Source organism: Postia placenta (genome assembly GCF_002117355.1).
Source record: "Postia placenta MAD-698-R-SB12 unplaced genomic scaffold POSPLAscaffold_4, whole genome shotgun sequence".
Taxonomy (NCBI): Eukaryota; Fungi; Basidiomycota; class Agaricomycetes; order Polyporales; family Adustoporiaceae; genus Rhodonia; species Rhodonia placenta.
Genome location: NW_020169835.1, coordinates 333,326 through 355,856, shown reverse-complemented (window position 1 = coordinate 355,856; position 22,531 = coordinate 333,326). Strand labels below are relative to the sequence as shown.

Below are 22,531 nucleotides of genomic sequence, written 5' to 3'. Positions count from 1 at the left end.
CGGTGATGGCTGCACCATCATGGTGTCTGTGTCTGCCGGAGCGCCCTCTGCTAGTCGCGTGCAGGCCAGCTCCTGCTCCTGCTCATTCCCTCTCATCTGAGCCTGCTGAGGCCGAATTCCGTCGACAAATCAAGTTGCCTGGGGCGACACATACGGATGATACTGCTTGATTGAGCTTGCCTTCGTTCCATTCACAACCTGCTTCAGTGCCACGATTGCTCTCAGACACAGACCTGTGGCCCGTGGACAAACACATTATCCGACTGTTTCCGTAACTCTGTAACTCAAAGCCCTGCCGCGGAAACTTAAACGGCCACAGCCTGAGCATATCCTATTATGCGATTTTCGATAGAACATTCTGATACATGTTCCCTTATGATACCCGTGCAGTAACGTATTTGAAGTGCTATACGAATGACATTTGCGGATTGACTTTCTGGACACGCATCCTTATTTAAAATGGAGATAATCACTTTGAGATCTTGGAGTTACATTCATTTATGAATATTTATTTTTTACAGTCCGGGTTCCCAATCCTCAAGCTCTCCCAACGGTTCCTGCTATCGCTGCTAAAATTGATACCAGTGAGTTCATTATACATTATATTGTGACATTTGATAGCGTGAATAACGCACTGGCATTCAGAGATTGTCGATGACGCAGGTGTGGCGTCATCGATCACTCTACAGGGGTCATTCAAGGTCTAATTAACTTGGCTGAACATGCAGGTCTTAAGCCTCGGAATTACCGATAGGATGAACTTGCTGCGCCAGTAGTGGCTAAGTTATCTGCGTATGAACTCCTTAGCGGTGACAAACTTTGAATGAATGACAGCGCGCTCACTCCTCGACACTGCCGATATACTTGATTTTGTCTCCTACATCGGTGACTTCGTCTATATACCCAACATCATGGACCTAGAGCGTCTCAAAGTATAAGGCATGCGTACCGGCTTCGATGTACTTGATCTTGTCGCCTACATCGGTGACTTCATCGACTATATGTCAACAGGTGAGCTTCGGTGGCACCATGCATACATGATATATGATGACGGACAGACAGAAACATCTACTCAAAGCGAAGTAATAGATAGCGGTAAGTATTGTTGGTCAAACGCTTGTAGGAGCAGAGCTCACCGGTCTCTACAGACGGTAAAGCCGCAACAGCCATCAAAGCTGCAGGGAGAAGAGCGATGAAGCAAGAAAGACGATACAACTGCATGGTAGTTCTCTCGTTGAGCTGAAGTGGGGTGCTACCGTTGGGCCTGGTGTTCAGCATCCGTGAACGGTCTGCATATTATATAGTTACATTGTTTGCTTCAAGTAAATAAAATTTCATGTCTCCGCCGTCTCGAAATTCTTCATGTCGTATCATGTAAGAACATATTTCCCCGACACCGATTTCATACTGTGTAGGTCATGTTGTCGACTGAGAGCCGAGGTTACCCCGATCCCCTGCAGGTGTCATGTGTAGTCCTCGTGGCACTGCAACACTGCACATCCTGTCCATGGGTCACCAGCGGAATACTCCAGTTGGTATAATGCACAGGCTACGGCTCCACATACCCTATCTAGTGAACGAGCACAGTGTAACAGATCCTCTGGTACTTTACACCAAGGGGTTACTGATTCAACCGCGAATGTCAGCTACAACAAAACCCGTTGATGTCAACTTGTAATGCTTATACTTTGGCGGCGAATACAGTGCCTTAACGCCGACGATGACACTTCTCCATTCATGTTTCTTGACGTATGATCAAATGGGGCACATTGCGCCATTGATATTAACTTATAATGCTCCTACTTTGGTGGCGGATACAGTGTCTTAACGTCGACGCGGACACATTTCCATTCATGTTCTTGACGTCAATTTTAAATAGAATACTTTGCGATAGTGTCCTACAAGTTTATGGATCAATATGTGCACGTGCGATGCATCATGAGGCTGCATAACTACAATTTCCAGAGCCGAGAGATTGCAGTAGACTCACTTTCCACTGCGATTGACTGGAAGTGATGAGCACGGTTTGCATCTTGCTCTGCTCTAACACAATCCGATCGTGTGATCGTGTGGATGAGTGACCAACAGAATGTGTCAAATATAAACCGCAACGTTCACCCAAATGTCACACGTTCAGCCTGTATGAGCGCTTTAGTACTCAGAAGCATGTATGTTTCCTAAAGCAGCTCGAACAGAATGAGGGCGTTCAAACTTGCGAGCGCCCCGACCACGTCGGTATGGGATGTAACTGCTTCCGACTGTGATGACAAGTTCTATTTTCAGGTCAACGCATGAGAAAATCCTCAGACAAACCGATATAGGCTTATGCGTCCAGCTAGCAGAAGCTCGCCCCTCGAACGCGTGATGGAACCTGCTCCCGCATATTCGCTTCTCAAAAGTGCGGATAGATCTGTAGACAGTCTTGTCCAGCAAGATGGCTGTGGTGACGGCTCTCATCTCCTCGATCAACGCCGACATCAACGACAGAAGTGGACAGCATCTCTAGCATGGGTGGAGCACATATCGCTCCTAGTGTGCCTGACCGCGGTGTTTCTCCTCTTACTTCGAGCTACAAGTGGCCAGCAATGCGCAACAGCTGTTTCAGCATATTGTACGGAGACCAGAATCAGCCAAGAAGTACACTCACTCTGCTTTCAGCGCCCGCCTTGGAAGCAGTGGAATACCTTGATATCAAATTCAACGGTTCAGTTTACCACCAATCCATATATAAAGGGCAGCCGAACCCGGAGTTGGACGCTGCTTGGGACAAATTGGTCTTTCGAAGTGAGTCAGTCAGACGTCGCAAGGCAGCTCAAATTCTCATGGAATATACTATAGCAAAGCCAACACCGATCTCAAGCGAGATACTGCACAAATTAAAGAAGTCGGATTCTCCTTCACTTGTCAAGTTTCTAGATGAAGATGGCGGAGGGTATCATACGACGTTAGAACTTACTCATGAGATCCACTGTCTGGTATGTCCTTGTCACAGACCCGTCTTGATGGGCAAGATTCATTATTCTCGCAGAACATGTTGCGAAAGGCCACTTACTATGAGTACTACGAAGCGACAGATCCTGCTATCCAGGAGGGACCTGTATACTACCGACTTCACTTGGGTATTGGAATCGCCTTACTCACAAACATTGACCATGATCGTGCTGACACGTGCAATATAGATCACTGTATAGAAATGCTACGTCAGCGGATAATGTGTACAGGAGATGTGGGGCTCATCACCTCACATTGGGTGAAAGGACATAAGCTCCCGTATCCCGACTTCAACACGTGGCACAGATGTAGGAATGTCGACAAGATCTGGGCCTGGAATGATGAGCATGCAGTTCATATTCCTTGGAGCCACTTGGTAAGGTCTGGAGACGCGGTGGATCTAGAAGAAGCCCCATAGTCTCGTGGTGTACTGTAATGCCCACTCAACGAAGACAGATGATTAAGATGGGATAGGTAGCGATTCGCACCTTCTACTCGGCTATTACTTAGTATATGCCTCGTGTATGCACTCCTGTAGACGCCTCTAGGCCTATCGGAGCTGGGGTGAGTAGATTGTCATTTCCCGCGAGACTGAGGACGATGCTGCGAAAGCTGCCGGCAAAGCATGTTCTCATTATGTCGACTTGTACAAAAGAATGAGGTTACCTACGGCGTGAAACGCCTACGTACGGACATCTCTCTCACCAGCGCACCTACCATGTCAGTCGGGCCGGCGGCGACGCTTGCCCAAAGGTGACTGAGTGGACAGGCGGCAAGCCGACGCCCATGAGGAGACATTCTCGCCGCAAGTTACAACACATCTCATCCTGCACAGGTCATTAGGATTGTTCCAGGGCATCTGTAAATTACCCGCGTAGGAAACGGCTCGGAGACATGCTTCGGCCGGCGTGTCACCCGCACCTCTATGCTCCCTGCCATGGCCGCAACGCCACCTTGATCAGTCTGTTCAATCATTGCAAATGAAACAAGTATGGTACCGACGCGTGCGGCCGCGGCCAGCCCCACCCCTCGGCTCAACCATAGTGCTCTGTGGCGACAGTCCTGTCAAAATGCGTAAGTGCGAGGAGGACCGCGCTAGTCAGCCGCTGCTGGCTCATGCAAGCCGACGCGTCAAGATGAAAAAGGGAAGAAAAGGAAGAACAATTAGGAGCAAGCTCGCGGGACGGGCGGCAGGAGACGGGGTATGAAGGAGGTGCTGCGAGGCCCCTTCCCGTCCCGCGCACATCATACTGGTCCGCCCAGCAGCAGTAGTTGGAAATCACCTTGTTCGCGAAGGACGTCAGGACGTCATGACGCCTCCTTATCCACTTTCGCAATCTTGAAAAACAGCAATACTGCGGGGGCATCTTGGGCTAACCCGACGCAGGCCTTTGCAAGAGATAGCAGACATCGATAGCGTCGTTTGGTGGCGCGAGTGCGTTACAACGGTGGCGGTGGCGCCAGCACACATGCACATCGAAGCATCCCACAGCCCGATTGTTCCGAGCGCGCCTCCAAACGTGGATAACAACCGCACACGAGAGCTAAGGGATTAACCCCCCTCCCCGCTGTAGGATACCTGTACATAGACATCAGTGCTCCAGTGGGTGCAGGTCGCGAGGCCACAGAAACGCGGGCCGCATCGCTCCTCGTTGTGCGCTGGCATGTGGTGGCCAAGAGCTGATTTCAATAGTAGATCGCGGATAACCAGCGTTAGTGCGCCCCCCCCCCTCCCGCGCGTGAGCGGGACCTCGACTCCGTTCGCCTTGAGAACGGCACATCTCGTTGCACAGCAGCCATTGCGCATCATGCCAATGCCGTCCAGCCGGGCTGCTGCCTGATAATCTGCGGGAGCCGCGACAGAGGCTCATTGATCACGACGCGGGACAACGGGACGGTTTGCGAATCGAGTGCCGTAGGTGCAGATGGGTGCCTGGGCATGCGCGAGCGATACAGCGGTACATTGATTGCAAGCGCGTTTCGCCAGGTCGTCGCCCTGAGGCACACGTGATGATCTAGGAGAGTAGAGGGAGGTAACAATGATTCATCCAGCGACACACTCGTAGTTCCACACGATCCACTCGCGCATGACGAAGTTCATTACACTGTCGCAGCGGGAGAAGCTCACGCGACGCGCGCCAAAGCCTTAGGCAGCGCCCAATGATACAGGATATGGACATCGATTCCGTGGATAAGATGAACGCACGAGACTCGAGCGCGCGTGGCTGAACCGCGCGAAGTTGTTGAGCGCCGAGTACCCGCGAGGTTACAGGCTCCGCGCAGTGGGACTCGGTCGACCCCGTTGACCGGGAGGGTCGTCGAGTCGAGCCGCATGCGGCGTCGTAGATCTGGATCTGCGGACCGGAAAGGACGATGCCAAGAGCATCGGCGGGGCCCGCGTTGACGTCGAAGAGAAGCAAGTAGGCTACGCAGTGCATCGTGGGGCAATCGGTGCATTGAGCTAACAGCCGGGTGTGAAGAGGAGGTCTCCTCATCTGAAAGGAGGTGCAATGTGTCGCCCTCAGCACGAAGTGGGCTGTTACCGAACTCGAAAGCTCCGCGCGGGTGATCCAGAGGACGGAGTGCGGTAGCTCGTTTGGTTCTGTGTGCTGCAGGAAATGGATCAAACCTCAAGGGCGATGTCGATTGGAGATATGTCACGAATGAATCCGTGCGAGACGAATGATCAGGCACTCGGGTAGACGTACCGCTATGAGGCATATGGGGGGCTGCTGTTCGCACAGAATTTGGCTTCTTTGTGTGCAACCATCGACCCAAAGTTATTTCCTTTGAGTCGTGTGCGTAGATGGGCCGTCCGCCTTGACTGTGGCGCGGATCAACGAAGACATATTCATTTGAATGTGTGCCTTCGGGCAGGCACTTGGCCAAGAGAATGATGGCCTGAGACGCGCACCGCTGTGGTCATTTGCAGAGAGTTCAGTCAAGGACAGTAGCCAGGATACGGCGGATGCCCTGCGACCGCGAGGGTACTTGTATTGCACGTGACCGGTGGTGTCGACGAAAAGTAGTGAATGGCGCGTGGTGATTGGCTGGAGGGGTGGAGGGGTACCCGCCCAGTCGCGATGATGTTGGCCATGCGCCCGTGTTTCCCCCCGAAAATCGCTGCGTCGTCTCTCGCACTGGGCGCGTTTCCACCATCATCCCATTTGCGGTATATAATCTCCCCACCCTTCTGCTCGAGCCACCCGTCCCCCTACAACATACCTCTTTGGGTAGCAGAGCCCGCTTCTCATCCGCCATGAGACGCTACAACGACCTCGCCGCCCGCGACATCGACTCGTGCGCCCCCGGCGCCGGCGCACACACCTACACCGGCCTCCGCATCGCGTCCATCTTCATCATCATGGCCACCTCCATGTTCGGCGCCATGTTCCCCGTCGTCTCCCGCAGAGTCGCATGGATGCGCACGCACGTCCCCTCCATCGTCTTTCAGTTCGCAAAGTATTTTGGCAGCGGCGTCATCGTGCGTGCTCCTTTCTACACAGGTCGCGCAGAGGGGCACTAGCTCACCAGCGCGTCGCCAGATCGCAACCGCTTTCATCCACCTGCTCTCACCAGCACTTACCGAGCTCCAGAATGACTGCCTTTCCCCCGCGTGGGGCGAATACGTCAGTGCCTCGTTCACTCTTCACGCCTCACCCTCACCCTTTGCCCACAGCCCTACGCGCTTGCCATCTGTCTCTGTAGCATCTTCATGATCTTCATCGTCGAGCTGGTCGCCTTCCGCTGGGGCACATCCGTCCTTGCCAAGCTCGGCATCGGGCACGGTATGCCTCCCGTTTCTTCCCCGCTCGGAAGGATTCAATTGCTGACATACCTCGTCCCACCTCGTGCCTGATCAGATGCGCATGGACACGGCATTCCCGGAGGTACACATGCCGCGCACGGGCCCGAGATTGCTCCCAATGGCCCACACGCGCCCGCCTACCCCGACGCAGACTCGCTCAAGGACATCGAGTCCCTCTCCGAGAAGCACGACCCCTCCGGTAACTTCTCCGACTCGGCCATCGCGCAGATCCTCGGCGTCGCCATCCTCGAGTTTGGCGTGCTCCTCCACAGGTGTGCACCCCGTCCCGTTTCCTTGTGCTAGAGCGTGCTAAGCGTGCGCTTACAGCGTTCTCATCGGCCTGACGCTCGCAGTCGACCCGGACTTCAAGGTCCTCTTCGTCGTCATCATCTTCCACCGTACGTCCCCTCCCCGCTGTCCCCGCCCCGCTGTTCCCGCACGTCGCTGACCGCGCACGCGCCCCGCAGAGATGTTCGAGGGCCTCGGTGTCGGCTCGCGGCTCGCGTACATGCAGCTCCCGCCGCAGTACAACTTCGTGCCCGTCGTCGGCGCGCTGCTCTACGGGTGCACGACGCCGATCGGGATCGCGGCGGGGCTCGGCGTGCGCGCGACGTACAACCCGAACACGCCCACCGCGAGCATCGTCAGCGGCGTCATGGACGCGTTCAGCAGCGGCATCCTGATCTACACCGGGCTCGTCGAGGTGCGTGCATCTGCGCTTTTCGTTTCGCGACGAGGGCGAGAGGATGGCTGACGCCGGCGGTGGACAGCTGATGGCGCACGAGTTTGTGTTCAACAAGCAGATGATCGAGGGCTCGAATCGCCATCTCGCGTTCGCGCTCATCTGCATGATGCTCGGCGCGGGGCTCATGGCGCTCCTTGGCAAGTGGGCGTAGCGGATGCTTCTCCTCGGGGCGCCTCCTCTCAGTCTCCTGCCCTGGGCGCCTTCGCACAGCGCTAGGCCGCCCGCGATTTGCCGAGGGCGCATTCGCAGAGAGCGCCTACAGCATACTCCACTATTACACCGGACACCCCACGTCCATTCTATACCGTCACGTCCGCTCATGCCCGCATGCATGCAAGCCCCTACGAACTGTGACGACCCACCCCCCCGGACACGATATCGCGCGAAGAGCGCTGTTGCATTAAACACCCTAGACCTGCTGTTGTTGTGTGCATGACTAGTTTTGCGGCGTGTACGATCGGCGTTGCGTGTATCAATGCATAGAATAATGACATCGATGCGTGGGTGCGTGAGCGCGAATGACCGTCAGGCAAAGGGACTATTTTTGCGCAAGCCGCGCACAGTAAGTAATATGACTAGCAAAAAGTATATTGATCTAAGGAAGGGACACAGCGGTCGCGCCGCTGCTAATTCTTCAGAACGCAAACGCGCCAACATGCGGGACAAGAGGATTACGCTCTGCATTAGAGATGTGCAGGTACCAAGGTGAGAGTAGAAGTTGGGCGCCATGCCGTGTGCCTGCACGGCCCTGGCGTATATGCAAGCATTATTCAATGTTAGGTACTGCTCGTCGACATTCATTCTATTCAGTAACACGCTGCGTTACAGTGGATGAACCGGTCCTACCGAGCAAAGTCGCATACAGGCCGGGGCGGGGCGGGTCGTCCACGAAGGCCAGCAAATACTCTTCCGCTGGACATCATGGCTCCCCATTGTCCGCGGCGGGCAGGTGGGGCGGGCTCGGGCTCCACGCAGGATCGTACCGCGGCGGCTGTGTCATGGGCAGCGGGCCCGCGTCTTCCTCGTACATCAGCGCGTCGTCGAGCTGTGAGCCGTCCACCACGGACGTTGCGCCGCCGACCTGACTGGAGCCTGCGGTGGTCCAGGGGTTGTCGCCGCTGTACGAGGAGGATGCTTGCCCGGACGCAGTGCCGGGGAGGCTCGGGAGGGGCCTCGACGCGTCCGCTTGCCCCTTGGTGTCTATGGAGCATACAAGCCAATCATCGGCGTGGCGTGCGAGCGGGGATGACTGAAACGGCTTACAGAGAGCCGGCCCACCCTCCCCGGGGGGGAGCAGCGACGCGGTGGAGTATGTCTGCGTGTAGCGGCCGCTGCTGCTCGCGGGGTCCGCAGACGAGTCGGGCCCCGGGCGGTCGGTGCAGTCGGAGTATGCAGGCGGGCGGTGGAGGAGCTCCAGATTAGACTCGGGCTTGGGCTCGATGCTTACCGCGCTGTGGCGCTGCTGGATGATGTCGAGGGGCGTCCGGTGTTTGCGGCGGAATAGGACGTAGGATACGAGGATGGTGCACAGCACCACCACAGCGACCTGCATCGCATCAGCATGGGTGGGCGGGAAGGCGTTGGGTAGTTACCGTCACTCCGGCAATGGCACCGGCGCTGAGGGAATGGGACTTTACAGCGTCCCTCGCTCCAGACGGAGATGCGCTGCTAGACGCGGTATGGGACGCAGGCAGCGTGGAAGAGGTCGCGCTATTGAAAAGTGTCAAATCGTCTAGTTAATGAGAAGTGCCGCTGCGTGGCCAAGACGGCTTACGTAGGGACAGCGTCCAGGAGGACCATGCTCTGGAAGGAGAGCGGATTTGAGCTGTTCACCATAACGGTGTATGTCTGCGACTGATTAAGGCCCGTCTGCATCCAGATCAACGTGTTCGGGCGAATGTCAGGATATGTGAGGTTGGCTCCGCCAATGCTGGTCCCCGTGAATCCAGACTGAGGGGGCGCAAGAGTCACACTGACGATCATGGAAGAGTAGTCGGGGACCAGGATCCCGTACAACTGGAAGGCGGCCGCAGATTGGACCTGGAAAGTGAGCGCCCCCTCTGGGAGTGTTGTGATGATGTATGGTACTGAGACTTCCGCGTTGGTTGGGATTACGACGCTCCATGAATTGCTAGGTATTTGGCTGAACATGGGGTTAATGGACTGCGTGCCGGATTGCGTCGTATTAGTGACTGTCTGTATGGTACGATTCTGGAGCACGGCGCTGGATTGTAGCTGTAAGCACTACAATCCAGACATTATGCATGATGGACGTACTTTTCAGGACCCACACCCACTGTGACCGTGGCAGAGACAATAGTAACAGTTGACTTGCCCAACACACTTAGCTGAATCTTGTGAGGTCCGTAGTCCATGCCAGTCTCGCCGTAGAGCAAACGAACGCCGTTTGCACCAAGAGGCTGTGCGGGAACAGTCAGATTGACATTGTTTTCGTTGCTGATTGTGTAAGCAGAGGGCTCCGCGATGCCATATAGCCAAACAGCAGTGCCTATCCATTCGAACAACACAGCGTTATTGGCTGCGAATGATGTGTAATGGGGAGACTGGAAATCGTGATGAGTAGAAAGACAGTGGCCGTGCAGAAATTGTTGCTTACTCCGGTCTCTGCGCCATTGATCACGCTGGAGAGGTACCAATAACTACTCGAGCTCCCAGTGCTGGAGGCGCGCTGAGGAGTATACTGAAAGAACGGTTCGTAATCGTAGAAGGTGACATTGAGAGGCTGGAAGGACGTCATGGGCGACGATGGGTCATTGAGACGGTTCTATGGCCAGAGGACAGGTATCATCGTCTGCGTGAAAACGCGCTAGGCACAAACTTATGCGAGCGGGCTTCTCGGTGAAATGATACGAAGGCACGGCAACGGAAAATCAGGGGTTGGATCATGATGTTAGATGATGATGGCCTCAGTACGTCCTGTAAATCACGTCCGAGTGGCAGCTGGAAGATCGTTGGTGCTTCGCAGCCATTTTCAAAGCAATACATCCATAGATTTCAACAAGCGCCGTCACCCATACTGCGAAGCAAGCCTGACTGCCGATTTGAAGTTAGATGAAAACTATTGGTCGAGCACAGACTGCGCACCAAATGCCGTACGAATTTTGCATGGAAGAGAGCTCTGCATGAGAGCGTGTATACGATCAAAGCAAGCAAGAGTCCTGACAGGTCCGAGTCGGTGGCAACTTTCCGGTGGTTCGGCACGTGCCACGAATTCCTGTGGGTCCCTGTGGGAGTTCGAACGCTCTCACTAGCACTTATGGTGCGCTCCTTATAGTGGATCCTCTATACTCATTCATGGCTTTTATATGGTCGTTAACATGCTTAAAATGCCCTAAGGGGTATAACTGTGCAATAGTCATACCTCTGTTGGAACAACGCTGCGACGGCGCGGCGAGCGCGTCTGTTCACGAGCTTAGCGATGCCCGTAAGGGACAATCGCGTGCGGTACGTACATCGTGAGCGGTCGTTTTATACTACGAACGAGGCCTCCGGCCCCCGGCTACTCGCGCGCCCGAGCTTGCGAGCTCGTTCCTGACCACGCGTTTCAACACTCTCCACGTTGTCTTACTATATTAAAATCCACCACAGCGCTCAACACAGACTGCGATTCTGATCTTATCGGGAGATCAAATGCAACGTGCACTGAATGCGACACGATCGAATGATTTACAAATGACGAGGAGTACTAGGATGCCAACGCCGGGTTGCATCAAAGGCATGTGCATCTGATGGCAGCTCTAACGCATGGTTTGCTTCGGATGACGAGACGGCTAGCGAAGAGCAATCGAAAGATACAGTGAGCTGAACACTTTCAGTCTGTGAGATCGAGTCCGCTTGAAATGTGTACTAACTAGAGGCGGGCTTGTACATATATGCAATAGCATTGCCTACCAGTTCTCTCCGTTCATGCTTCATACCTCCGCGCTGACGGCTCGGACACTTTGTGAAATTAAGAACGGGGCGTGCTTGATGCAATAGAGCGAAAAGCAAATACTGTGGACTATTGTGCCGGATAGCTCAGCCGAATAGAACACACTAGGATACCGAGTATGATTGCGAATGCTACCGAATAGAGACGAGTAAACAGGGAAGAGCCGAAATCGGGGCAATGGGGACGCGGAATTGAAGAGTAAATCATTGACTTTTCGCTGCTCTTTGAGCAGCGACTCCGGCCTCTATGAGCTTGAGGACGCGAAAGCCCATGTCTACAGTCATGAGAAGGGGTATTGCAAAGAATGGGACATAGCTCGCGAGGAGTACTGCGCGCTGTATCGAGGTAATCGATACAACACCCGCTGCAATAGTTTCCGCGGATGTCAGCGGTGTTGAGAGAATGACGGTAAGGCAGGGAAGTGTCGTCGTAGTGGTGGACGCAGCATAGACAAGCAACAGTACGTAAATAGCGCGGGAGTCTAGAAATCAAGGATCAATTGCGAAAGCCATATCATAACGGATTTAGGTACCTTTCCATAAGCCGCGCATGCCCAACAAGAACACTGGAAGCTGGAAAACCCTTGTAACATCCAAGAGTTGAGTCCCGAGTCTCTTCCAACCACAATTGTGAACACTCACGCCTCTAGTAAAATGAATGTTTTAAACCAGATGAAGTTATTTGTTTCGCCAAAATATCCCGAGACACCACCGATTAAGGGGTCATTGTATTCTGACATGTAATATGTTGTGATAGCTTTCATGAAGGCCGGGACCATAGTTGGCGGGTAGACAACTTGCAGATCTACCAAAACGGTGGCAAAGGTGTGCATCTACAACGCAGGACTTCACATCAGGAAGCGTTGGTACACAACTGGCTTAGGGACTCACCGAAAAGTACACAAAGTACACAAAGTCCAGGGGACGCGATGTGAGTGTCCTTCGAATCATCCTATCGCTAGATTTTCCGGATTCTATAGACTATAAAGGACTGCGGGCGGGCGATGGTTGCACAAGTCGCGGCGCTGAGATGGGTGTAAGTATGTATGAGGCGCCAAAAGCCCGCGACGCTAGATACTAGCGCTAAATGAGCGCTTCTAAGATTGGGCGCTTATACGCTTGGGCAGGGCTCTCATGTCTATTTTTCCTTATTCGCGTCTAGTGCGAGGTTCAACGCGCTCGGTCCTTATTACAGGTCCACATATACAAGTCCTCGACTCTCAGTATGCTTAGTTGTCTACTCACTAGCTCTTTTGCGGACTAACTGACGCAGAACTGGGACCATCTTGCATTCGACGCTGAATTTGAATGGCGCGGAGAAGGATGCTTTGTTAAAGTCCGGCCCAATACGCTGCTCTGCCGTAGACGAGGCTTCCACGCATGTAATTACTGCAGGAGATGACAAGAAGCTAAAGGTCTGGCAACTCGATGGGTTGAAGCTGCTCAGTGAAAGGTACGTACATGAATATCACCTAAGACCAAAGTTCACTTATACCACGCAGAGAGCTTCCGAAGAAGCCAACCGCGGTTCATCTCACACGGGATGGACAAGCAATCCTTGTCTCTGACAAGTTCGGTGATGTCTTTAGGTGAGCTTGTACTGTCGTCGTAGGATCCCCGCTCATACTCCCCGCATAGCTACACTCTCCATCCAAAATCAGCCCCTGCTCCTAGCGAGCCCTCCGAGACCTCCAAGCGCACCGCGCTCACTTCACATGAAAACCCCTCTGACGGGGAGCTCATCCTCGGGCACGTCTCACTACTCACTTGTTTCCTCCTTTCCACCGACGACAAGTACATCCTCACTGCCGATCGCGATGAGCACATCCGTGTAAGCTGGTTCCCGCAAGGCTACGTGATCGAGCGCTACTGTCTTGGGCACGGAAAGTACGTTTCTGCGCTACATGTCCCGCCGTTCGCGCCGGACACCCTCGTGTCGGGTGGCGGCGATCCAATGTTGAAGGTGTGGGACTGGATGACGGGCAGAATGTTGCTAGATGTCCCGATCATGGAGACGGTGGAGCCGTTCATCAAGGTGAGGGTTCCGAAGGGGAAGCATGGGTGGGACGAGGGCGAGGGTGGCGAGGAGGAGGGTATTGCAGAGGGTTCGGGGAATACCACGGCACGACGGAAGAAGAGAGGACGCAGAGGTAGAGGGAAGGGCAAGGGAGTAAAGGAGACGGACTCGGTCGAGGGAACTCCAGATGTGGAGGAAGGCGACGGTGAAGGGGAGCCGGAGGGTGCAGATGAGCAATCCATGCAGACACAACGAGAGCCGAAAGCTACCAAGCAGAACGACGAAAGTCATGACGAGAGGCAACGCGAGAGCAGAACAAGCGAGGAACCAGACAAGCTAGTGCTCGTTATACACAAAATTGCGTCAGTCGACCTGAGCCAGTACGGTCATGTCCTCGTGTTTAGCGCAGTGGGGTGCGTCTCTAAGCACGGATTTCTCGCCTCGCGTTACTGACACGATTCTGGCAGAGCGAGCGCGCTTTTCTATTGCGCATTCCCCGAACCTGGCACATTGACCCCGCCTGCCGTGCACGCACTCGATCTCGGACAACCAGTCATCGACTTTGTTATTGGCCCAGAAAATGATACCTGGGTCCTGCTAAACCCATTACACGGCAAGGAGGATGGTTACGCTGACAAGTCCCAGCTTGCTGTGTTCGTGTCTTGGTCGTCGGGAACGGTGAGCAACCCCAATTTGTCGGACACTGAGAGCAGCCCGCCTGACATAATACAGCCCACTATAGTACCGACGAAGGACGCACCTCCCCTTCTTTCCGCCCTCCAAAACACTTGCGCGGTCTCTGGTCAGTAATCTAGACATCTTTAGTGTATATTCGCTCATGTTTGCCTCAGCGACGGCAGCGGATCTCAAAACGCTCGACCTCTATTCGGTGCTGTCTTCCATGCCAAAGAACGTCGATCCCGAGCACGATCCTCTACGACGCGACCTCCTTGCTGAGGCAGACGGGACGCCCGAGCCCGCCTCTGACAGCGCAGGCAAGGCTAGGCAGAAGAAAGAGCTTACGCAGAGAGAATTGGCACGGCTCAAGAAAAAGCGCGCGGTGGCTGCGACGGTGCAAAAGCAAAGTCAGGCTGTGGGCCAAGAAAAGGAGGAAGGCGCTGGTCCGATAGACGAGGGCGGTGAGAGAGAGTTTAAAAGGGCAAAGTCCGAGACTCAAGCAGATCTTTCTGATGTTACGCATGATAGTAACGCAATGGATGAGTCGTGATCCCATATGGCCCAGTTAAGGGGAATGCAAGATGTCCGTCAAGCGTCGTATTATGACGTCCAAGTCCATCATAAAGTATGTTGATATAGATTATGGTATTCCGTAAGCCGCCTTCTCCCAATTTGACCAATGGAAGATAGGCAGTGGATGGGCTTCAGTGTTGAACACCCATTCGTCCAGAGGTATAATCTCTTCGTCGATGAAGAGTAGGTATAGGTATTTCAACCTAGCGGTTGATGTATGTCAGTACGAGGTGTATGGATTCCCGAGATACTGCTTACGTTTCTGCCATGAAGAAGCTGAACACACCACGAGCCCTGTCAACAAGGCCAATAGCAGTGAAAGTGTAGGTAACGCACCTTGGCATCTCGTTCTTCAGTGATGCAGGCGACTCATCGACGCTGAGCAGACTGGCGTATCCGCTATCTGTCTTGGCCTCCCGTTCTATTGCTTGAAATACCGCCCAGCCTCGTTCCCTCCACACCTCATCGCCCGTTGTCCTCCACATGATGTAGAAACTCTCTACCGCCTAAGAGTGCCTCGTCAGCGCCTGAAACATGGTTTCAAATTACTCGCGCACCTCAGGACGTAGGTAATATCCCGCCTTGCGCGAGCTATAGTCCCGATGCCCCCGTGGCTGCGTCGGCACCTCCACCAGCCCTGGAGGCACGCCCCCCTGGCGTCCCGCGAGAATCCATCGATCGAGGTGGTGAACCCAGAGCCCGCCGTGCGGGTTCTCCTCTGACTTGCGGATCGCCTCCATGCGGACCTCATCTGGGCCGAGTCCCGACGCTTGGTCCGCATACGTGATCCAGCACGTGTACGCAAGCCCGCGCGCGGCCCACGCGTGCACCTCGCGTTCGTGTGGCGGGAGGCCAAGTGTGTGTGCCCCGAGCGCGAGCAGACCGGGGAGGAAGCATGAGAGGTGCTCGAAGGTATGGCTTGGCGAGCCGCCGGTGGTGTCAGTGACGTAGAGCAGGTTGCGGTTCGGTGTGATGTAGAGCAGGCTCTCGATAATACTGGTCGCAGCACGCAGATCTAGTAAGAAATACATAAATCAAGTAGTACACCATGCGAACGGAGATGTGCTTACAGAGGTCTCGCGCCTTGGGTTCCGACTTTGACGTCAGCAGCCATTGTTTGAGCAGGTATTCGTGGGCGCTATCAGCGAAGGCTCCCACGGAGAAATGCGCTGCAACGCTCATCAATGAAATTCAAAGCAATTGTTGCGCTAAGCACGTACAATTCATCGGCGTGCCTTTAGAAAGGTTCCATCTCGTCGGGAACATGCCGTTAGTCACTTGTGCATCGCGCATGATGTCCATGATTCGCTCGACCTATGACTCCCACCATCAGTCAACAGTGCTGTGCGGGATGAAGCGACCGACGTACATCTTCGAAGTACTCCCTCCTACCTGTCAAATGCGCGAGATATTTATATTCCAGTTGGCAGCTGAGCGCTTCAGCCCACAACACCGTCCCGTGGGTCCATCCTTCCCTCGTCTCCCCGCTACAGACTACGTCAACCACTATCACTGCTTCAGAAGCTCGCATGCATACGTCACCGTATTCACCGCATACATAGGCAATCCCGACGTCGTGTTCAAAGCAGGCAGGAGCATTCGTCCAAGATCGTCCGCACGAGTAAGCAATATCGGCTCCCCGGAGAGCGCGTATGCGGACAGCAGCCCTCCTAGATAGCGAATGACAGTCTCGAAGAAGGGAGCGTATGATTTCTATCATCGTGCACTCAGGATATGAACAGCTACTACGAATCATGTGATTACTCACCGTGTCTTGAGCAAATGTCATGTTTGCGACTATGGGAATAGCTTCGTAAAACTCCTCGTGCAAGCCCATGATCCACATAGTGTCGAGACCATCAATTAGCGTTACTCCCCAGCCGTTGAAACTATCGAGGTAGTTAGTACCATATTCCACTGAGGTATGCTTCAGAGTGGTCAAAATCAGAGACCACAATTGTCAGACAACAGTGACAGAAGTTGCTTAGCTCGGAACACGGGCAGTGGTAAAAGTGATGATCCTTAGTGTCAGACGTGATTGTAAGGGCTGAGAAGGAGGTTCTAGTGCCATTTATATCGACTGCAGCCAAACCAGTGCACCATAGTAGCTTCCGATCAATACGGAAGCCATTTCGGATAGCACCTGAGCCACCTAGATCATTTGAAATACCGCATCTCAGTGACTACTCACTTGTTTACGGAGCCATCCGACAGAGGCAGGAGCTCGTCGCTGGTTCCAGCAAACTTCTTGTATCCTGCGTAAGCGTGCAAATAGGCTTGACGGACCGCGTCTGTACGGGCATTCCACTTCTTGCTTCCGCGGAAGGGTGGGCGTAACTGAGGTCCGTCAGGTAGCGGACGCGGCGGCCCATGTTCAAAGGCAGGCCAGGCAAAATATAGAAGTGCCCAAAGGAAGACACCGGCACCGAGTCCGAACGGAAGCAGACGAGCCACAGGTCTGTGTCTGAGAGCAATCATGGCACTGAAGCAGGTTGTGAATGGAACGAAGGCAAGCACAATAAAGCAGTATCATCCGTCTGTGTCGCACCAGGCAACTTGAGTTGTCGACGGAATTCGGCCTCAGCAGGCTCAGATGAGAGGGAACAAGCAGGAGCTGGCCTGCACGCGGACTAGCAGAGGGCGCTCCGGCGGCAGACACCATGATGCAGCCATCACCGCCACTGCGATCGGTGAGACATCTGTATATGGAAGGTGTGTATGTTTGAAGTCGTGATTATCACTGAAATGTCTTGCTTTGAACGCATGAGCGTTGCGCATTACATTCCGTATATGACGATATCTCTAATATCACATTCAAGTAGCAGTTGTGTCGCAGCCACTTCGGATCTCACAACGATCTAACCTGCGTTCTGACGGCCGCACAAAGTTCATACCTATTACCAAGGGGATAGTCATAGCATGTCTATTCAACTGGAACAGGTGTCTATACTGGGACCAATGTAGGCCCTGAGAAATATATCACGAGAACACCCGACGTTTATAGCGGAACCTTCGATGCGGCTACATGCGCTAGACTACGACTTCCTATCGAAAGCGAACTCATCAGACTACTGGGCGGGTGTGTATAACCCCATACATATCATGCTCATGTGCGTAATAGTCTTCTGAGATGGCCTCAACCTCTTTCCCCCTCCGAGCTGATACTAGACCTTCAAAATGGGTCAGCCAGCAGCAACAGACGTAAGAAGACAAAGCGCAACAAACCGTCCAGGTTCTTCCCGTCACCAAAGTCTGCGGAGCGAATCGCCGCGAGTATATGCTTCCCCGATTCGCGCAATATGGCCTCAATAGATCTGCCCTCCTCACATATGGAGACACGCCACCACCATGTCTTCCCACGAAAGCGACCGAGTCTGGCTTTGGACAGATAGTCCAGATTTCCGAGACCGAAGGCAAGATATTGTAGTGGATGCACGACCCGGGCGAAGTGTTCCAAGGAAGGAAGCAGGAAGTGTATATCCGACAGCTCACAGAACCGGTCGTGGATGCGGATCCTGATGCAAAGGAGGCGTGAGGACGCGAAAGCATCCGATATGTCTTCCTGGATGTACGAAGATCATTGAGCACGATACTGACTGGAATATACGATGATCACGCTCACGATCCACTTGCAGAGACGATCTTTCACGGTATCATCATAGATCATAATGATATCGAGACACCGCAGTCGTGGAGCACACTGAAGGAGTGCTATCCAGAAACTCAAGTCGTTGAGAGGGGCACGTGCCCTTATTGATAGTACAACAGGCGAGGGCGCTTGAATGACTTTGAGGATGCGGGGGGACTTATACCATTCGCCGCTGTCGTCGCGGAGTTTCAGATAATGGACTGGACAACTGATCACCGTGAGGCTATTTGGATTCCCACCCTGAACGCGTACGAGGTCGAGGTTTGGCCATAAGAGTACGCCGTGAGGATCATATCCAGGGGCGGACTTCAGGTGGAGCGAACGAATGCCGGGGAACAGTCGCGTGCACGTCGACAGCGAGATGAAACACCCTTGAGATAGGGTCAGATGGCGCACGTTAGGCCACTGTCTGTCGAGGTAGAGTTTTGTAGTGAGCGGGTAAAGTTCACTGTCGAGGTCTCCGAACTCAATGGTCTCGACACCGGGAAATGTCACCCCATGAGTCAAGTACTCGTAGAAGGTCCGTCCTGTATCGCTTGCTGTATCGTGGTGGACGATGAGATGCCGCACCGTGCTCTGTAGCCTGGCTAGCATTCTTATTGTGTGTGAGCCAGCGTGATTGAGCTCTAACGACGTGAGCTCCGGAAGGGCGACGAATGCATCCCCGATCGCAGGCTCCGTCTTGAGCAGCACCTCAGTACCAGATATTGACAGTCGACGGAGATTGTTGGCAAGTTGTAGGACCTCAAGGAAGACAGGTACCCAATTAAGATTTACGTTCTCACCATCTTCGAGATTGTACCACCGTGACTTGAATCCCGACCCAAATATATCTCTCGCAAGTGTGAGGTCGCGTACCCAGTGGAGACGATCAGAGATGTCGGCAAGTAGGAAGTCGCAGATTTTATCGAAATTCCTAGAGTGCAGATGGATCTCCGATAGAGAACGGCGTCTGGCGAATGGCCGCGCTTCCTTGCAAACTGTAGACAGGCTAAGCGCATCCGCTGGAGTGATGAGAGATACGATTTGAAACCATATGTCCTCGTTCAAGCTTCGCGATTTCATGCTACGTACATGTGCGCATGAGCATCGAGATAAGCATCGTTTACAGGAGACGAGATGAGGTACCGACTTCTCAGTGAGGCTCGAAGGACGGGTTGGCCCCAAGTTAGCTTATCGGGCTGAATCCGGTCGGCTTCGGATTCCAGTCTTGAGCAAAGTCTACCCGAGGGACGTGCTGTGTTGCCTCGAGCAGAAAGCACTGATTGTCTAGCTAGTAGGGACCGGAACATGCCGGCCATTGGAGACGCGGCAGGTCTCAAAAGCGGAAGCGCCAGAAACCGTGACTCGGAGCCGTACTCAAGTTTGAATACAGCATCTGCGGTAGGGTGTATCGCCCTCAATATGGCGGCCACAGTTAATGTAATCAACTGGAATGCATTGTTGACACAAATAGCACCGGCTGTCGTAAGATTCATGCGACAGAATTGCACGGTACCGAATAAATCGAGCCCAAGATGTAAGAATTGAACCACTAAATGAGAGAGCACGATGAACTTAATACGAGGAATATTATATGAGGTCGCTCTGCAGGTGATTGCTATGGGACTTCCTCCAACTCGACCTCATTGCCAAGTTTTGTGAGGCGACTCCACGGAACATGAACTGCGTGTTCATCATTCCATGCCCATACCTTGTCGAGGTCTCTGCATTTATGCCAAGTATTGAAGTCCGGAAATGGCTGCTTGTAGCCTTTGACCCAGTTATATGTGATGAGCCCAACATCGGCTGTGCACATGAGTTGTTGCCGCAGGATTTCTGTACAATGATCTATACGCCATCTGTCAGCGAAGCTACATTGAACATACGGGTTTTTCACGTAGTACCTAGATGTTGGCGATACATCGGTCCATTTCCGAACAAGGCGTCTTTGGAACTGTAGTAGTCAAAGTAGGTAGACTTGCGTAGCAGATTCTCGAAGCGAGTTAGCAAATCGCGGTGTCCTATCAAATGTCGCCCGGAAAACACTCACCAGGCAGTGAAGTTGATGTGATACTTCCATGGTAGCCATATACCCGCCACCATCTTCATCCAGAAACTTCACAAGTGAAGGCTGCCCTGATTTTCCTAGCTTTTGCAATATTGCATCCGAGATTGACGTCAGGCCCGCTGCGTTACTAGTGAGCATGCAGGTGGCGTTACGATGTCTGGTTCACTCACTGCCGAGGACTAATCCAGCCCATGCACGGTCGAGCTCGGGGTTGGGCTCTCCCTTGTAGACCGACTGGTGCTTGACAGAACTATTAAATTTGATATCACGATATTCTACTGCATCTATAGCGGTCGCTGTAGATATCATGAGCCTTTGGATCTCTTAAGTACCGTATAGGACTACGTACAATATGCTGATAGCCTTCGCGCACACTGCTGTTCACTTGGAGGCCGGAGAAGCAGGAAGCCAATTGAAACCAAACAGATCACAACGACTACGTGCTCTAGGGAGGAAAATATAGTGTGCCATCGCTGTCTTCTATGCGGTTCGTTCGCAAAGTGGGATTCATGATCGTGCTGCTCACTCCCAAGGAGACCTTCCATCAAGCCGTCGTCATTCTTGAGTTGTCTGTATGCTCCCCGGGTAGTGTCTGTCATGGTCTCGAAGTGGGAGAAGTACAAAGCGGTACTAGTACGTGCTCTGTCGGACAGCCCTATCTAAGTCGCCCGACTCACTCTCATGGATACCTTTACCCAGAAGGCGAACTGCGTGTATTTGTAAAGCTGTCATTGAGGCCAAGCGGACACCTGTCGCCGACTTTGATGAGCTGTATTGTAAAATGACATGTACGGCGCTCACTGATGAATTCAGGATGTCCTTGATCCTCTTGCCGGATCATATGCACTATGCTATTTGCAAGCCACCTGAGTATTTTTAGGCTGCCGAGCGGATATCTGGTCATATGACTGAATGTCAGATTAGAGTCCCTATCAGAATCATAGAAAGAACATGTCAAGAACGCATCATCAGTTGCGTCCGCAGGCACTGTTACGACCTACATATGAAATCCTATGACGCTACAAATTCGGAATCAATCCAAAAGTAGTCATTTTCACCAGTCTGGAGATGAATCAGAACGATATTGACAGCTCTGTAGTAAACGTTCAGATGGAAACATGGCAACATCATTGTTTGCAGCGAGGTTCTGACTAGGACTGATGGCACACAATCAGAAAACGTCAGAAGGAACTGGGGTGAGCGAATGGCTTACTACTATCCCAGAGCATCCACGCTCTCGAGGCTCGAAAGATATCCAAAGGACCTCGATGCACATCATATATAAGGTGTGCCGCATTTCTCACAGCGTCAACTTCAGTATTCGATCCTCTGCGTACCATCATGCAGTTTTACCACGTTACTCGCTTCACCATCATCCTCTCTTTGGCGGTCTTCGCCGCGACAGCGATGCCATCTCCGGACAGTGGTAAGCCCCTCTGGATATGAATCCGCATTCATTGCCGAGCGATACTGATGATTTCGGTACACCTCTCCTAGACATCACCGCTGGTGAGTACTGTGAACCGCTCATATAAACTGACTGAAACCTGTGTGCAGACAGCGAAGTAAACAACATAGGACTCATAGCCGACTACTGGGCAGTTGATAGTAGCGGTGAGATGCAACTTACAAATGCATGGGTGAGAACTGAAATCTAATGCTCTATAGATTTAACCTCCGGTATAGCAATGCCATATTGACAGGAAAGGTTAATGACTCACCTGAAAGTGCTATAGCGCGATGAATGCGGGACATCGCTTGCTAAACATGAATATGTGAGATCCGTTTCAAGCAGGTTAACATATATAGACTCATAGCGTCATATAGCTGATTTGTAGTAACCTTCGTTGTCGGTCTAGCAAGCACATCGATCGCCTTGTGATGAAACACTGTGGCTCGAGATCATTTTGCAATTGGGGAGCTCGTAGCATCGTCTCGTTGAGACGGAAGCAGCGAGAACAGCGTAGCTTGATCGGAAACACGTGAGGAGAATTATAAGCCCGGCGCATCAGGAGATTCCGCCGTGTTCAATCACAATGAGTACAACCTATTAAGGCTGTGATTGCTAT

General features: G+C 53.0%; 7 protein-coding genes across 7 annotated transcripts; 3 read left to right on the top strand and 4 right to left on the bottom strand.

Annotated features, from left to right (window-relative positions):
* Positions 1–839: 839 nt before the first annotated feature.
* On the bottom strand, positions 840–1,221 carry POSPLADRAFT_1054528 (hypothetical protein; the record flags this gene model as incomplete). The annotated part of the gene is made up of 4 exons (XM_024480530.1): positions 840–895; positions 950–997; positions 1,057–1,068; positions 1,137–1,221. 4 exons carry the CDS (start codon positions 1,219–1,221, stop codon positions 840–842), a joined length of 201 nt encoding a protein of 66 aa, XP_024340694.1.
* A 1,286-nt stretch (positions 1,222–2,507) lies between these two features.
* On the top strand, positions 2,508–3,409 carry POSPLADRAFT_1045068 (hypothetical protein; the record flags this gene model as incomplete). Its single annotated transcript, XM_024478674.1, has 5 exons — positions 2,508–2,511; positions 2,677–2,784; positions 2,839–2,975; positions 3,029–3,119; positions 3,180–3,409. The coding sequence occupies 5 exons, from the start codon at positions 2,508–2,510 to the stop codon at positions 3,407–3,409; spliced, it is 570 nt and encodes a 189-aa protein (XP_024340693.1).
* Positions 3,410–4,797: 1,388 nt separating this feature from the next.
* POSPLADRAFT_1054527 (hypothetical protein) lies at positions 4,798–5,429 on the bottom strand (the record flags this gene model as incomplete). Its single annotated transcript, XM_024480529.1, has 3 exons — positions 4,798–4,987; positions 5,052–5,136; positions 5,198–5,429. The coding sequence occupies 3 exons, from the start codon at positions 5,427–5,429 to the stop codon at positions 4,798–4,800; spliced, it is 507 nt and encodes a 168-aa protein (XP_024340692.1).
* An 821-nt stretch (positions 5,430–6,250) lies between these two features.
* POSPLADRAFT_1054526 (hypothetical protein) lies at positions 6,251–7,695 on the top strand (the record flags this gene model as incomplete). Its single annotated transcript, XM_024480528.1, has 7 exons — positions 6,251–6,475; positions 6,537–6,620; positions 6,671–6,779; positions 6,855–7,071; positions 7,127–7,197; positions 7,267–7,502; positions 7,570–7,695. The coding sequence occupies 7 exons, from the start codon at positions 6,251–6,253 to the stop codon at positions 7,693–7,695; spliced, it is 1,068 nt and encodes a 355-aa protein (XP_024340691.1).
* A 768-nt stretch (positions 7,696–8,463) lies between these two features.
* Positions 8,464–10,302, bottom strand: POSPLADRAFT_1045066 (hypothetical protein; the record flags this gene model as incomplete). The annotated part of the gene is made up of 5 exons (XM_024478673.1): positions 8,464–9,090; positions 9,137–9,254; positions 9,319–9,768; positions 9,822–10,108; positions 10,162–10,302. The coding sequence occupies 5 exons, from the start codon at positions 10,300–10,302 to the stop codon at positions 8,464–8,466; spliced, it is 1,623 nt and encodes a 540-aa protein (XP_024340690.1).
* A 681-nt stretch (positions 10,303–10,983) lies between these two features.
* On the top strand, positions 10,984–14,740 carry POSPLADRAFT_1137967 (hypothetical protein; the record flags this gene model as incomplete). The annotated part of the gene is given in 12 exon segments (XM_024484854.1): positions 10,984–11,009; positions 11,301–11,361; positions 11,910–11,956; positions 12,253–12,320; positions 12,340–12,426; positions 12,476–12,535; positions 12,691–12,718; positions 12,769–12,948; positions 12,998–13,084; positions 13,134–13,925; positions 13,980–14,314; positions 14,364–14,740. The coding sequence occupies 12 exon segments, from the start codon at positions 10,984–10,986 to the stop codon at positions 14,738–14,740; spliced, it is 2,148 nt and encodes a 715-aa protein (XP_024340689.1).
* Positions 14,741–15,017: 277 nt separating this feature from the next.
* POSPLADRAFT_1138061 (glycoside hydrolase family 47 protein) lies at positions 15,018–21,061 on the bottom strand (the record flags this gene model as incomplete). Its single annotated transcript, XM_024484863.1, has 20 exons — positions 15,018–15,057; positions 15,100–15,269; positions 15,321–15,778; positions 15,834–15,932; positions 15,984–16,077; positions 16,133–16,250; positions 16,301–16,476; positions 16,532–16,652; positions 16,955–17,100; positions 17,312–17,462; positions 17,627–17,657; positions 17,989–18,325; positions 18,386–19,328; positions 19,487–19,842; positions 20,106–20,242; positions 20,299–20,386; positions 20,445–20,581; positions 20,633–20,758; positions 20,812–20,907; positions 20,989–21,061. The coding sequence occupies 20 exons, from the start codon at positions 21,059–21,061 to the stop codon at positions 15,018–15,020; spliced, it is 3,897 nt and encodes a 1,298-aa protein (XP_024340688.1).
* Between the last annotated feature and the right edge of the window lie 1,470 nt (positions 21,062–22,531).